This window comes from Pangasianodon hypophthalmus, chromosome 18 (assembly GCF_027358585.1).
Source record: "Pangasianodon hypophthalmus isolate fPanHyp1 chromosome 18, fPanHyp1.pri, whole genome shotgun sequence".
Lineage (NCBI taxonomy): Eukaryota > Metazoa > Chordata > Actinopteri > Siluriformes > Pangasiidae > Pangasianodon > Pangasianodon hypophthalmus.
Window position 1 is genome coordinate 7,131,253 of NC_069727.1, and position 16,890 is coordinate 7,148,142.

Here is a 16,890-nt window from a genome sequence, read left to right on the forward strand (position 1 = left end):
TGTGTGTGTGTGTGTGTGTGTTAAACCATGCGGAGTGGTCATATGATTGCAGCTGAGGTGCTGGTGTCGTCTAACAAGCTCTGTGTGCTCTAAGCTTGTTAAGCACACTGCCTTCAGAGGTGAGCACCGGGACTCTTAATCACGCAAACTGATCTACCATTCTGTTATCTCATCCTCCTTTCATCCTCCCTCTCTCACACACGACACACAGCAGCTCCTTTTAGCTCCTGTGTTCCAGTAAGGAGAAGGAGACGAAGGAAAAAAAAAACCCTCTCATTACCTTTGAGGCTTAGTAAACAAACCGCATGCCTACTCGGTCTGTTATTTATTTGCATTTGCATTTGAATTTGAGTCACTTAAAAGTTGGTATATTTGAACGCATATGAATAATAATGAGCCTGTAATTTTATACCTTTACAGAAACATGACGGAGCAATATTGTAATATTAACGGAAAGTTTATTGTTAGTTTAGAGGTTTATTATCATTAATTCACAGGAACTTGTATTATAAATATACGTTACATAACATTATAAAATGTCCTGTCTATAAAGCTCTCACATTCTTTGGATGAAGACCCTAAAACTGAGTGTTTCCTATAAGAGAAGCTAAGAACCCTTGAGGAAGTATATTTAGGTCAATTAAGAATGATAAATAAATATCATTCATCTTCAGTAAGCGTTTTATCCTGGTTAGGGTGGTGGATCTGGTGTTTATGCCCGGGAACACTGGGTGTATGGTGGGAATACACCCTGGATGGGAAGCCAGTCCATTGCAGGACACCACACACACGTAGGAGCAGTTTAGCACAGCCAGTCCACCTACTGGCATGTTTTTGGGAGGTGGGAGAAAACCAGAGAACCCAGAGGAAACCCAGGTGGACATGAAGAGAACATGTGAAACTCCACACAGAGCGTAACCCGAGCTCAGGATCGAACCAATCCCAGATCCCTTCCTCCTCCCTGTATATGCAGTATATGTACACTTAATAAGGTTTGATATAATAGTTATAGACCCTACATAATGGCATATGCTCTATATGCCCAGGTGAATGAGATCTGGGATTGAGACACTGAAAAATGTGACTCCAATAAGTGCCTTTACTTACAAGTAATAATAATTGAAGGGGAAAAAAAAGAAATAATATGAAATGATATAAATGGCATTTTCCTACATCAGTTCATGCAAAGCCAAAAGCAGGTGTAGTTTTGATACAAATGTTAGGTGCATGATGAAACTATGTTCACTTTGATTTCACTCACATCTGTTCAGCCTTAACGTCTTCTCTCTTGCTCTTTCTTTATCAAATATCTGTGTAAAAGTGTGTGTGTGTGTGTGTGTGAAGCACTAGTGGGCTCAATTTGATGACCCGTTTCCTCTGTTGTGCGATTGGTTTGTAATTGCATTGTGGCCGTCAAAGAGCTCCCAGCATATGCCATCGCTGTGGCGTCCTTTATGGTGTCCCGTGTGTGTGAGTGAGTGTGTGTGTGTGTGTGTGTGTGTGTGTGTGTGTGCGTGTGTGTGTGCCTGTGCTTTAGAGCTTTATCAAGGTCTGATGATTGCTTATATTTTACCATCCCCGTTAATTTATTACAAAATGAGCACACATCCACATGTTCTCCATGGGGTATGTGTGTGTGTGTTTGTGTGTGTTTGTGTGTACATGTTCATGTAGGTCAGTCAGGTTGATAGGACTGCTGTCATAGTTAATAACACTGAACAGCAAAAAAATAAAAGGCAGGATTTGGTCAGAAAGCCTTTACAAGCAAGCAAGATTCCAGAATCCCTCTGGGGGTGGGCAGGATTGGTCAGAATTCCGTGAGGAGTGGGCAGGATTGGACAGAATTCCGTGAAGAGTGGGCAGGATTGGACAGAATTCCGTGAAGAGTGGGCAGGATTGGCCAAAATTACTCGAGGCATGGGCAGGATTGGTCAGAATTCTGTGAGGAGTGGGCAGGATTGGTCAGAATTCCTTGAGGCATGGGCAGGATTGGCCAGAATTCCTTGAATTACCAAAAACAGTCCCGCATACACCTCTACACTTAACCATAAAAGTGATATGGAAGTGAGAACATTCCACTTAAACAAAATAAAATTTAAAAAGACTTCCCAGTGTAGCCTTACACAGTGTGATATTGACTGCAAAATTGGCATCATCTAATCTGAAATATTTCCAAACATCACCGTCTGCCTCGCTGCTTCTTTCCATGACTATTCAACATCCTCGCAGCGGCATCTAGTGAATGTATTAGTCGACTAGTTTATGAAACACCTAACACACACAGAGCAGGCACTCTGTTTATGCCACTCATACCATGGCATATATGTCAAATTGTGTATACACACACACACACGCACACACACACACACATATCCATATGTGTGTGTTTGCTAGCAGCCAGTGACGGATATATTTCTGATGTACACAAATCTAATGAGATTAATGGCCTACGAGGGACGTTATTAGCCGTCCTTAATGAAGCTTTTATCTGCGTTTTCAGAGTTCCGTACGCAGCTCTGTCCTCTGGACACCATCACCGTTCTGTCTCTTGCGCTCATTAATGGGAACACATTTGCAAAGTGTCTAAGCACTCGCGGATATAAAGAAGACACTAAAACAGCCCAAATCACAGCAGAAGAAAAGACGCAGCCATGCGGTCCTAATTTCTCTTTTTCACAAACTCTGTGTCTTTGCTTTTCTCTCTCCCACAAAGTTGTCTGTCAGTCTCTCTGTGTCTTTCTTCTCTCTTTCTCTCTCTCTCTCTCTCTCCTTGTAGTTAATTACAGGAGTTTAATTGGAGAAGTTGACTCGATGGTGTGCATAATTATTGCTCGGTCCTCGGAGGCTGCGTCTCATCGGGCCCCTGAGCAAAAATCCACCACACTGTAATTCAATTAAACTCTCCACTTAGTGAGTGTAAGAGCCGCTCTTCAGCCTTAAAGAGCCCCACAGCATCCTCACTGCCGCATACTCACACTACTCCACACACCTCCTGTTCCTTCAGAGGTCAAGTCCCTTACATAAGCCTGGATGCTCATAAATAGCCAGACACTCTGAGATACTGTATCGGTGTTCTTGTATATTTTTCCCATGCAGTGTCTGATCATCCGAGTCCACCGCTGAGGAAATGCTTTTTATTTCATCAGTTATCATAAAATAACTAATACATAATTTACTCAGATGTTACATTATTCATACACGGTACTCATTCATGCACTAGTTGAGAATACTTCATGTATAGCTGTTTGAGAAATCCTCAGTATGTAAGGAATAAAACATGACAGGGCATGCTGTTGTAGAAGAATAATGAACAATGTGCTGGTGTGATATGGTCTGACACGAAGCAGAGTTACTCTTACCTATAAATACACCGATCAGTCATAACATTAAAACCACCTTGCCTAATATTGTGTAGGTCCTCGTTGTGCCACCAGAACAGCTCTGACCTGTCGTGGCATGAACTCCACAAGACCTCTGAAGGTGTGCTGTGGTATCTGGGACCAAGACTTTAGCAGCAGATCCTTTAAGTCCTTTAAGTTGCAAGGTGGGGCGTCCATGGCTCGGACTTGTCTGTCCAGCACATCCCACAGATGCTCAATCAGATTGAGATCTGGGGAATTTGGAAGCCAAGTCAACACCTTGAACTCTGTCATGTTTCTCGAAACATTCCTGAACAATTTTTGCAGTGTGGCAGGGCGCATTATCCTGCTGAAAGAGGCCACTGCCATTAGGGAATATCGTTGCCATGAAGGGGTGTAGTTGGTCTGCAACAATGTTTAGGTAGGTGGTACATGTCAAAGTAACATCCACGTGAAGGCCAGGACCCAAGGTTTTTCCCAGCAGAACATTGCCCAAAGCATCACACTGCCTCCGCCAGCTTGCCTTCTTCCCATAGTGCATCCTGGTGCCATCTCTTCCCCAGGTAAGCGACGCACACGCACCTGGCTATCCACATGATGTAAAAGAAAACGTGATTCATCAGTCCAGGCCACCTTCTTCCATTGCTCCATAGTCCATTTCTGATGCTCACATGTCCATTGTAGGCGCTTTCAGCGGTGGACAGGGGTCAGCATGGGCACTCTGACCGGTCTGTGGCTCCACAGCCCCGTACACAACAAGCTGCGATGCACTGTGTGTATCTGACACCTTTCTATCATAGCCCGCATTAACTTTTTCAGCAATTTTTCAGCAATATGGTAGCTTTTCTGTGGGATCGGACCAGACAGGCTAGCCTTCACTCCCCACAGGCATCAGTGAGCCTTGGCCACCCAAGACCCTGTCGCCAGTTCAACAGTTGTCCTTCCTTGGACCACTTTTGGTAGGTACTAACCACTGCAGATCGGGAACACCCCACAAGACCTGCTGTTTTGGAGATGCTCTGACCCAGTCATCTTTTGGCCCTTGTCAAAGTTGTTCAGATCCTTACACTTGCCCATTTTTCCTGCTTCCATGCTTTTCTTTCTGTTAGGATGTTAGGAGACATCTATTAAACATTTATGGAAGGAGTCTCCAGTGTTAGCGCTTTGTTACAGTCAGTAAGTTTCCTGAAATGGGAGAGTCTTCAGGACAGAGGAGTTTGTGCTTTCCAGTTTCTCAGTCACACATCAAGAAACTAGTCACATATAACAGGAACTAATTTGTCTCATGGGCCTTCCATAACATTAAATGTAACAGTTAAAAAGCATGTCACATTCATTAATAAATTAAAAATTGTTCATTGTTGGTGAAATCGCTGTGATATAAGAGGAATAAAACACTTCAGCCTATGCTGCTGTACAAAAATAATCCTCTTCACAAGTCAGTATGGATTCTTTTCATATAACAGCACAGCCCAAAGTGTGTTATTCCTTAGAAACCATCGCTGCTCATTACAGTGAATATCATATTACTGAAGAGTGTCTTAAGTTCCTTTTAGAAATATAATTTGACTAAACTATTAGATTTTCATAACTGGTTATGAAAAAAAGCTGTGAAAATGATATGAGATAAAAAGTTGTGTGTCTCATCAATTACTCAGGCAGGTAGAATAAATGTAAATTCTGCTAAGGGTAAGGAGCTGCTTTGCTTTTTTCTCAGTTTCTCATGCTTCTACCATACTATAAACTGCAGTCTCTTCTTGACTTCTTCCACGGAAAGCTACAATACATCAGCCGATTCTCAGACACGTTCCAGACTTGACCATCTTCAGAAGAGAAGCAGCTCGACAAGCAACACTGACATCTTCCTATAGATTTTCTGATCTTCTATAGAACTGTCGCACTGGTGGCTTCTTGATTGTATGACAGAAGCAGTGTGTCTGTGTGTAAGGGAACAATGATGTACAAGTACATTGTGTTTCCATGGCGACATGCACATACACATTATGGAAAACATTCAAGTATCTCCATGCAGAATGTGTGAACACCCGTAGCACTGACGTGCCTAATTATGAATGAAACGTTGTACTCGATAAGAGAACAAAGTGAAAAGGTAGGCCAGAATCTGTTTAAAAAATTCACCCATTTTGTGTTTAATTTCTCTATTTTGTAAATTGATGGGTCAAAGCTAGAGACCTTCCAGATGAGCAAAGCCTGGAAGCAGATTAAGAGTCATCACACCCTGACAAACAGCAACAGATGGACAGAAGCATGTTCGACTCCCATTCTGTGGCTCTCTGCTGCCTCCTAGAGGTATTAAACAAAAACAAAAAAAAAACAATTAACCTGGCAAAACAAGTTTTACACATGGCCTGGCAAAAGGGTGGCAAGAGCACAGTAAGGGGTTCCACCACCTAATTATATATAGGACAAGTTGGCATTTGCAGAATTTGTTCACTGGTGTAAAATGAATGTGCACATAATGACATCACCATACTGGCTTCTCAGGAGTTCCAGATACTCAAGAGAGCTGGTGAAACATGGTGCACTTTAAATCAATGAGCTATGTATCATGTAAACCTGAGCTTTATATATATATATATATATATATATATATATATATATAGAGAGAGAGAGAGAGAGAGAGAATTATATAGAGAGAGTTATCCATGTTATATAGAGGAATGACAATAAACACACACTTGACTTAGGTTCTACTCTGAAATTTGGAATTTTTTAGGGTTCCTTCTGAGGAACAAAATGAAGAACTCTTTAGTTTTAGTTTGCCCCTATTTCTTTAAGGATGCAGGAGTAGCAAAGCTCTCAGATATGTGTGCTGAGGTCTGGGTTGAGGTGGTAACTGGGGTGGCAAGGCTTATTTCATGGGTGGCACCTCTGCAAGAGATAGAATAGGATTGAGTAGAATAGAATAAAATATGCAGTAAAATGTGTCTGTGATCTTCTCCAGCTGCTTAAAATTTGACATATACAACAAAATGAGGAATAAAACACTCAGGGACATGCTGTTACAGGAAAACAATCAATGACAGGGTGGTAGGATGCGGCCGATTGCAACACAGAGTTACATTTACTACCCCAAAGCTGATTATTTTCCAATAACAGCACATTCCCGAAGAGTGTGTTTTATTCCTCTTATACCACAGCAATATGCCAACAATTGCAAATATTATTAATTAAAGAATGTCACATTAATCTTTTTATCCATTTATAGTTATGTTTAATATTGTGGAATGTCCACAAAACAAGTTCCTGTTATTACTTACGTTACAGCAGCTATAAGCAGTCGTTCCTTCACTTACTTCTTCTTTTTTTCTCTCTCTTGAAGATAATAAGACAAAAAAATGTGGAAACCGCAAAGTCCTCTGTCTCAAAGACATAAAGTTACTGCTTTATCACTGACTGTTACAGAGCGCTGATACTGGAGACCCCTTCCTTAAATGCAATGATTATATGATTATACATTTTCTTTGTTAAATAACAAAACATTTATAATCTGTTTATTATGAGAGTTAGATTAAGGGGAAGCCTCCACCAAACAAGTCCCTGTGAATGAGCTGTTACTGTAGAAATGATAGCATGTTAGAACAAATGCATTAATTATAAACTTGTGTATGAATTAGAGCTGGCACTATTGTCAGAGCTGCTGTTATAGAAAATGAATCAACACCTTCTAGCCAATCAGAACTGAGATTTCAGCAGCACTGTGGTATAAGCAACACAATCACAAAAAACTACTAAATAGAATAAGCTCAAGAATAACAGTAGGAAATAAAATGTTTAGTAAAATGGTTGCATTTGAAATAAAAGACCTCAAAATTACAAACCAGCCACAAATGTAACAATTAAATGCTCAGCGTGACCATCACACGCTAACTCCTACTTTCTGACCTCATATGAACTCAGATTTTTGTTAAACAAATGCAAGTGTTGTATTGCTTTCTTAAAAATTTATTTTCAGTATGTGCTGTCTTCAACAAAAATAACTTAAAACACTTTAACTGCCGATTATTAAATCACGCCTGGTGAAAAGACAGACTATTTTATTGCAATGTTCTGATCTTCTTCATGTTTACCTTTTGAGAAAAGCTGCATTATTAAAGGCTGGATGTAATTACAGGGCTTTTTGCAGTTTACTCTGTATATTTGCGAAACTGTATTTGCTGTGTTCATCTCTTTGTAATCCAGATTTCTTATTTCCATCTTTCCTTGCTGTTTTGGCATCACTCATAACCGAATTTGCTGCCAAAGCCTGGGTTACAAAGCATGAGAAAACTGCATTGCTAGCAGTTGATGCAGAATAATAGCAGGAGCGTGTGATCAATCTGTCTCTTCTTCTGCTGCAGGTATGGAGACATGGTCCCCAAGACAATAATGGGCAAGATTTTTGGCTCCATCTGCTCCCTCAGTGGTGTGTTAGTGATCGCTCTGCCCGTGCCTGTCATCGTGTCTAACTTCAGCCGCATCTACCATCAGAGTCAGCGTGCAGAGAAACGCCGTGCGCAAAAGGTACATACACACACACACACACACTTCACCTGACCCACTGGAGTCATCATCAGTGACCTCTTAAAGGAGCTGGAAAGTCCAAATACACACACAACAAGCAACGTGGGACACAAACATGCAAATTCTTCTAACAGATGTAGGAACAAATCATTTATTGAAAAAAAAAATTATTTTACAAGTGTAATCCTACATTATTAAAATATTTTTTCACATTAGGCAAATCATACTTATTTATGGCCTCCTTTAGAGCTTTTGTTCCTAAACATTCCATGCATAGAATCCAAATAAAACAATGTGCTACAATATTTAAAACTATATGCATAATAACAAACAGCACTTTTTCTAGTTTTATGCAAATGGCAGTTACATCCAATTTGTGATCATTTATACTTAAGTTATTCAGCTTTAGGAATTAGGAGCAATAATTCAACACCACATCATTTTAAACCCCTTCAGTTCACATGAGCATGAATTAGAATTAAACCTAGAACCATTACTGTCACAAATACAGGTGACAGGTGACATGTATATCATAACTCAAACTTATGCCAAGAAAAATCTATGCACTGAACAGTTGATGAACACAAGCTTTATAACAGCTGATGCTTTTTAATAACGATCCTTTCTAAATGTTTATGCAGGTTTGACAGTTGTCATAATGGGCTTATGTAGCCCTATGAACACTGCTTTTGAGTAAAAATGTTAATAAATGTATGGACAACTTGATTTACATCTTGAAACCCTGTAGATCCTTTTTAAAAGTTTATGTACATTTATGACAGTTGTCATGAAGAGCTTATGTAGAAGTCATATAGCCCTGTGAATACCATCTCTGATTAAGGTGTTACCAAAAACTTTAATAACTTAATAGACAACTTGACTTTATGTCTTGAACCCCTGCAGTTTCTTTCTAAATGTTGCTGTAGGTTTATGACAGCTGTTATAAAGGTCTTATGTAGGTGTCATGTAGCCATAGGAAATCTGCCCAAAACTTTTAAAGGTTTTAGGAGCTGCATGGACAACTTGGCTTTATGCCTTGAACCCCTGTTGTTCCTTGCTAAATGTTTAGTAGGTTTATATCAGTTGTTATAAAGGGCTTATGTATATGTCATATAGCCCTATGAATACCACTTCTGAGTAAAGTGTTACCAAAAACTTGGATAACTTCATGGACAACTTGGCATTATGTCATTACCTCCGCACTTCCTTTCTGAATGTTGCTGTATGTTTATGAAGGTTGTCATAAAGGGCTTATGCACATGTCATGTTGCTCTATGTCTTGCTTTAAGTGTTACCCAAAACATTAATAACTTCATTCACAGTTTGACTTTATGTCTTGAACCCCTGCAGTTCCTTTCTGAATGTTTATGTAGGTGTATGAGAGTTATCATAAAGGGCTTATGTACATGTCATGTAGTTCTGTGAACATTGCTCCTGAGTGAAGTGTAACTCAAATAGATAACATACCTGTACATCATGAAAGCCTGGGGTTCCTTTGTACATATTTATGTAGGTTTATGGCAGTTGCTATAAGGTGCTTATGTAGGTGTATCTGGATATCCGAGTTGTCCAGAAATGTTACTAAAATTATGGACAATTCGGCTCATGAATGCACTCTGAGAACTAGGGACTTACATGACTGTGGCTTGTGCTTATGTCTCAAGTCACTACAACACAGACCCTCAAACGACATGCAAAGAATTTTAATTTTTATACAGTGTGAGATTCAGAGAGCTGGTCAGAAAGTTCAATACAGAAAAAAGGCATTGAGATTGAGAGAGTGACAGATAGAGAGAGGTCATGAGGAGTGGAGAGAGGAGACAGCTCTACAGGAGAATAGAGATGTCGAGGAAGGAGCAGGAGTGTGCAGGAAGCACCGCTCCTCTGGGGGTGATCAGTATGCAGAGCTGCAGCAGAATACACAATCATGTTCCTCCTGCATGTCCTGCTGCCCTTCACTTGCCTGTGTGAGTCCAGCTAAGCCACAAGAGACACACAAGGCCGATATCTTTATCCCTCCTCTGAGCATACACACACACACATTTATGCACACACACGTACACAGAGAGACAAATGAGTTCTAAAACAACAATCTGTTTTTACTGTTAAGCACACACACACACAGAGAAAGAGAGAGAGAGCTAGAGGGAAGAGGGGAAATTATATGGTCCTTGCGATGAACATTTCCACCATTCATACCTCATATAGAATTATTTCGAGTGTCACACACACTCACATAAACACACACTCAGGTGACATGCGAGGACCGAGTGTTAGGCTAAAATGCCCGCACGTATGTTTTTGTCCGAACAGAAAACCAGGCTTGCTAGAATTCGTGCCACGAAGAGCTGGGGTGCTAACGCTTATTTGCAGTACAAACGCAATGGGCTGCTGGTCGACGCCGAGGAGGAGGTAACCGTGGAAACCGCGGGAGCCATGCTGTGCCATGACGGGCTGGTACTGGTGCTGGTGCTGGTGCATGCACACCTTCTGACCTCCTTTCACCTCTCCACCATGGGGCTAGATCTGCCTTCATTCAAACGCTTTCTATCATGGTGTCTCTCTAATGGCTCTCTCTCTTTCACTATCACACTCTTTCTATTTTTCCCCTGCTGTCTTGTTTCGTCATCCTTCTGTCTCATCCCCCATTTCTGTTTCACATCATTATTCTCTTCTTTTACTCACTCCTTTGCACCTTTGACTCTTACGTCATTACTTGAAGACACCGAGATGACAGCACCTCTTCCTGGTGACTGGTCATGGGATCCTAGTCATCCCAAGACTGTACAGCGTCTGCTTCGGTACCAGCGGACCCCTCACTCTTTTACCACAACCCTTCCCTTCTTCTTTCCATTTTCTTCTCCTCCATCCTTCTCCATCTCATCTCGACCCACCTGCACCTTTGCCTACTTACCCGTCTGTGCTCCATGCATCTTTTAACAAGCATTTTCGAGTGATCTTCCACGGCTGCCCGTACAGGCCTGTTTTTTCTCTTCTTCCTCATGATATCATCTGAATGCATCTTGGATTTCCATCCCATGGAGGAATGAGAATGTCTGAGCTGCATGTCGATGAATTGCCAGCATCTAAAAGGGGGGGTGAGATGGGGCCAGTGTGACTCAGAGGCCATGGGGAGTGTTGACTGGGTGTCGGCGCGGATGTTTGCACACACAGTAAACACTCCAGCTGTGGTCTTTGGACTGCATTCTGTATTGTCCTGCCTTGATGAACCAGTGGGTTTTTAATGGGGACAGTGACGCTCAAGGTTTAAACGCAGCAGACACTCGAGTTTAAATGGACACCATAAAGCATATTTCAACTGCAGGAAACATTTTATGGAGCTCAGAAATATTTTCAGGGATTTTACAGCTGATTTTAGTTACTGAGTAGTAGTTCCAGGTCCCTTTTTAGTCATTTTTTGTAGAGCAGGAACTACATGGAGCTTGCCATACTGAACATTGCTTATTGGTCAAATGTTGCTTGGTTTCTCAGGAACACTTTTTCCTTAAATTTTAAAAAAACATACCTCAGTTAACAACTTTGCTGCATTTCTTTTACCAAAAGCACAAATAAACTGCAGAAAAAAGCATGAATGCATGGATGCATGGATGGCTGTGGCATCGTATGGATTTGAGCTCTCAGTACAGCAACTTCAATATCACTTTCTACATTTGCTGTGCTGCTGTACTTTTGCTGGCATGTAAAGCAAATAGACCCTACAATATGGTAGAAAAGCAACCAACGACCTACAGCACTGTGTAGTTCTCAGCAGAAAAGTGTTTGCTCTATTGTCCAGAGATTGAGAGCTCAAATCCATACGATGCCACAGCCATCCATTGCCAAGAGTCGAGAAAGAAAAGGCCGTGCTGTCTGGGTGGAAGGGATGACATACTCTCTCTGTCCTGTCAATCACAGTGACATTAGCCTATCACAGGCCTCCGTGAGATTATGCATGCGTAAGAGGGTAGATAGCACTTTCCCCCCGAGTGTGTTATGCTACCCTTTTACTCAGTTAATATGCAGTTAGTTGGCATGTTGAAGGAAGGAAGCACGTGTTAGCCTTCATCCTCCTTGGTTGTTAGCTGTCGTATGATAAGGGAGAGCTGACTGGTGGGTGGGAATATTACCAATAGGTGACCAAATCGGGGAGAAAAAATGGGAAAAGGAATTCCAGAATGTTCTGGGACATCCCTGGAAACATGCCTATACTCACTGTCTATGAGTGAGAGCTATTACTGAGTGGCACAGCTTCCACTAATCTTCAAAATGTTACTTCATAGGCATGCTGTTACTTCACATATACACAAATGTTCAAGAAGCATTTCAGGAATGTCTTCTGGAACAATCCTGAATGAGAACTACACAGTGATTCACAGTGATTGTTGCTCTTTATTGTATTACCTAGTTGCAGAAATATAATAATAGTAATCTAGCTTTTTAAACCAGAAAAGTGCACACAAAGTGCTATTCCAACCTCAAGACTGTTTTCCAAAAATGGCATGCCGCTAGACCACTATAAAAAAAAAATGCTCTCCCACATTTTTGACATTTTTGCTATATCTGTGGCGGTCTGGGAAAACCCATCAGTGTCCCTGTGGTTGAATTCTGGAAAGCAGCCAAAAATGAAGAAAAAATTGGGTTTTGACTAAACTTGGGTTCTTCTGCCAATAATATACTTTGAAATCTCCGCTTTAAGAAAACATAAATATATTTTACATGGCCATGACCTAAACTTGCCTGCAAAGATCTTGCTGTGTAGTAAAAACAGTCAGTGAATGTCATGCTTTGATCAAGTTGCTGAATAGTTATATACATTAGCAAAATGGACATAGGCCTAATCAATTCAGTTTGTAATCAGATACCGGCTGTCAAAATGTTTGTTGTAATGGACCAAAAGCAGATTAAAGCCCTGTTTGGATTGGATTCGTTTATCGAGGGGACGTCTGTGATAAATTTTTTTTTTTTTACACATTTCATCAATGATAACACTCTCGCATCCGGATAGCCATAAAATTACCAAAAGAGCAGTGAGTTTCTAGCAGCTGGACGCTCCATTCACAACATGGTGTCCAAGCGGTCAGAGAGGCACCGGAGGAGAGAAGAGACGCTGGCTTTTATTTCTGTTTAGGGCAAACCAAAGTTCCAGCAACAATAAAACAATAAAGTATATAAAAAGCATCCATTTTTCGTTTTGCGACTTGGGAAGAGTTTAATGTCTAGGGGAGGGTCATTGATACACATGCACACATGCACAAGCAGCAGTTTTTTTCCAATGCAAGGCAACAACTGCATAGAAAATCACAGACGTGTTTCCAGACAGGACTAAAATTATCAGACAGGTTTGGGTAAAAACAGTAGGTAATTCAGCCTGTAATTTTCTCAGAGGAAGATGGAGAAAACACTGACCGATCAGTGGCCGCTCCAGGCAGAAATAAAGTCACAGAGGAGCACCTGTAAAATAGGAAGTTACCCCAGGATCCCATGTATATTTAATCCCATCCAGATAGGGCTGAAGTATAAAAATGTTAAAATGAACTAATAACATGAAATTTAGCCAACAGAACAGAACTGAGTGAGTGAATCAGTGATTATTTCCCCACTGATGTTAGCATGAACAGAGATCAGTGGAGTGAAGAGACGGCGATGATGCCACTAGTGACTTTTACCTCAGGTGATGAGACAGAGACTGATGTGGATGATACTGCTATTCAAACGGAGTTTTGAGTTGTGCTCTGCGACTCTAGGTGTTGCTTAATCACAGACGAAAAGGGTTGGTCTTTTGTTTGACCGATTGGCAATGTTCAGTATTACAAGCTCCAAACCAATCGTTCCAACCAACGCTGGACCAGGATCCAAAGTAGGCTCCTGGAACTTTGACCCAGAATCTAAAATGAGCCGTGGTTTCTCTGGTGGAAGTCTTCCTAAAGTTCTTATGAAGGTTCCTGTGGTAGAAACAAGCCTCATGTATGATTCATAGATTTGCAGATCAATCTAAGTTCCCACTGTTGGGAACTGACTATATTGTTGTGGCTAAACCAATCCATTCTACACTCTCCAGTCTTCCATCCCTACACACTACACTTCTTGGCCGTCTGCTGCCTTTAAACTGACAGCCAACTGTCACAGTGCTAACCTGGAGAGAATGAGACAGGCACAGTGGCACTCAGACTAATGTTGTCACAACGTTTCAAAAAGTTGCTGGAGCGTTGTGAGAGCTCTGGCCTTACTGTTCCCACGTTCTTGTCTTTTCTCTCTCTTTTCCTCTGTCAGCGTGTGGTCCGATTGCCTGATGAGCTGTCAAATTGTTTTGTTTCTCCTATAAGGCATCGAAGGAGGCAGGGAAGGCGCTGGTTTGCAAGACTAATCCCACATTTGAGACTCAGCATCACCACCTCCTACACTGCCTGGAAAAGACTACGGTAAGAGTTTGTGGTGGGGGGGGGGGGGTTCTTTTCTTTTTTTAATTTGGGGATGCACCAATACTCCAGTAAGCCAACACTTGTTATTGATAAAAACAGCCAATAGAAATTAAAGAAATGTCATAAAAAGAAATGTTTAACTTTGTATGTGTAAGGTATGAAATTTGTTAAGTATATACCACAGCACTGTTGAATTCTTGATTCTGATTGGTCAGAAGTTGTTGATTAATTTTCTATAATAGCAGCCTGACAATAGTTCTGGCTGCAAGACAAATCACAGATTTATATTAATGTGCTCATTATTTAAGCAATATCTCATGACCAAGAGTGTGGTTATACTGAATTTCGGCATGGATGTGATTCGGCATAGGCACAAAGCCGAAAGCCGTGTGCCGTAAGTAATCACAGCCATGCCAATATTCAGTAAAATCGCACTCTTGCTCATGTGATATTGATTTTATCCAACAGTTCTATAAACAAGAAATTAATATAGAGTAACTGATATTTCAGAAACAATATGGACAAACGGTCTGTTTATTTTTGGTCTGGCTAGCTGGCTTCCCTTTTTCCTTTACATTTTCATCTGATGAGCTTTCATATTTTCAGTCAAAAATTATACTCCTGAAAAATATATAGTTTGCCATGTCCACTGATGATGTCATTAACTCTACTGTAATAATGGTTTCAAACTAGGAAGTGGAATTTGATGTGGCAAACACGGACGAGCGGCATGATACAAAGAGTTAAATGTCTCAGTGGGGTTATACTAAATATAAGCACTCTTGGAGCACCTCTCAACCAATCAAATTAGTGGGCCAGAACTAACTGTTGTATAAATTACATTGTCATTTCTATAGTAACAGCTAATTCACAGGGACTTGCATGGTGGACGTTCCATATAATCTAAATCTAATATTAAGCAAAAATACCACATAAGTGAACAGCAACTAACTTCTTTCAGTTTATGTAACTATAATTGGATAAAAAGTATGATGTGTTATTCTTTAATAAATAGAATATTTTTCATGCTGGGCTGCATCACACCATCCGAATTTGGATTATTTTCTTATAACAGCACATCCAGTTGTGTTTTATCCCTTATATAGCCAATAATTGTAGAAGCAGAACCAAGATCAAAAACAACAGATGCATAAAAACAATACTTTTTCTAAATGATTGGCTTCTGGTATTGGTCTCTATTTTGTGATGAGTGAAGAAGCTAAATGGCCAACTGTTACTCATTTCAGTCCCTCTCTTCTTCTGCTATTATACTTATTAGATTGATGGATGAATCTCACAATATTTTGAAAGTTATTCACAAAGTATTCTTATTTTTCCATTAGGCCCAAGCCAAGTTCTCAGGAGAGCATCTCTATGTATTTCTACATGTCCAGTAATTATTATACTTATTCTTACTACAAATGATTTTCTTTGAACAGACAGACATGTTTCTATAAATACCATCAAAAGCCTCGTGGTTCTTATTAATAAACCACAGTGCATGAGAGAGTGTGTTTGTTTTAGTCTGAGCGCTCTTCGCTCTGCAGCTGTAAATGAACGCTCCTCTCGAGAGACCTTGTTAGCAGGTACTGCCAAGAAAAAGACACTTAGCGTCTACCTCTGCCAGCCAAACTGGCTGCTTACACGGCGACTGTATAGGCTGTGACCCACTCATTCCTATCTAGGCCACTGCTCGAGACATTGGAATGGAAAATTCCTCTGTAGGGCTGATGCATTGGAGAGTGATTTGGGACGCAGCCAAAGTTGCAGTTCATCAGAGCTCAGGGACTTTCTGTGATCTCCATTTAGGCCGGGTCAGATTACTGACATGCCTGCTTGATGTTTCTTTTACAGATGAGGTTTGTTTCTGTCGGGGCAGATTTGCAACTGGTTCAGTAGCTGATCTGAGTAGTTCGTGTTGGGAATTTACTCAGTGAAGATGAAGATGTTTTCTAATTTTTACATATTTGGCAAAGTTTTCCTCACACTTGCAGCAGCCGTTAATACAATCTGCATAATATGGCATAGCATTTCTTACAATTTCATTCATAAAAAAATCTAACGAAACTCAAACTTGGTCTCAATTTTTCATGACATCAAATTCAACAGAGAGAATCAGTGCAGAGTGAACTGTATGACTGCATCAAAAAGAAACTCCAGGGGATTGCCTCCTGGAATATAATGCCCGAGCTTCAGACAGACTTATTTCTGCTTTATATAGAGTGGAACTGTAACATTCATTCATTCATCTCCAGTAAGTGCTTTATCTTGGTTGGGGTCACGATGGATGGATGAAGAGAAGGGCTTTTTGTATCGAGTTTCAAAACAGCTAGCTTCATCTAATGTCCTGGCTAGGGCTTAATTAGTATTGTTAGATAAGAATATTTCTTCGTACCAGAGATCTGGGTGTCCAATTTTATCAGCAAAGGGCTGGTATGGCTGCAGAGTTTCATTCCAACCAAGCAGGAGCCACACCTGATCACACCTGAGATTGTAAATCAATTCAGTGCGATAAATGTGCGACCTAATGCTGAGTATCATATTACAGTAATTAAGATTGTACCAGTTTTTAAAATGTGCTTGTGTGG

General features: G+C 40.7%; 1 protein-coding gene across 2 annotated transcripts in view; it reads left to right on the forward strand.

Moving 5' to 3' along the window:
* Positions 1-16,890, forward strand: part of kcnd2 (potassium voltage-gated channel, Shal-related subfamily, member 2) — a 154,877-nt gene that overhangs the window by 132,848 nt on the left and 5,139 nt on the right. Inside the window, exons 3-5 of one of the 2 annotated variants that reach the window (XM_026923629.3) lie at positions 7,721-7,883; positions 10,197-10,295; positions 14,207-14,302. In XM_026923629.3, coding sequence (XP_026779430.1) covers positions 7,721-7,883; positions 10,197-10,295; positions 14,207-14,302 — 358 coding nt within the window. The remainder of the gene's footprint in view (positions 1-7,720; positions 7,884-10,196; positions 10,296-14,206; positions 14,303-16,890) is intronic. The other variant, XM_026923630.3, reaches the window with a different exon arrangement.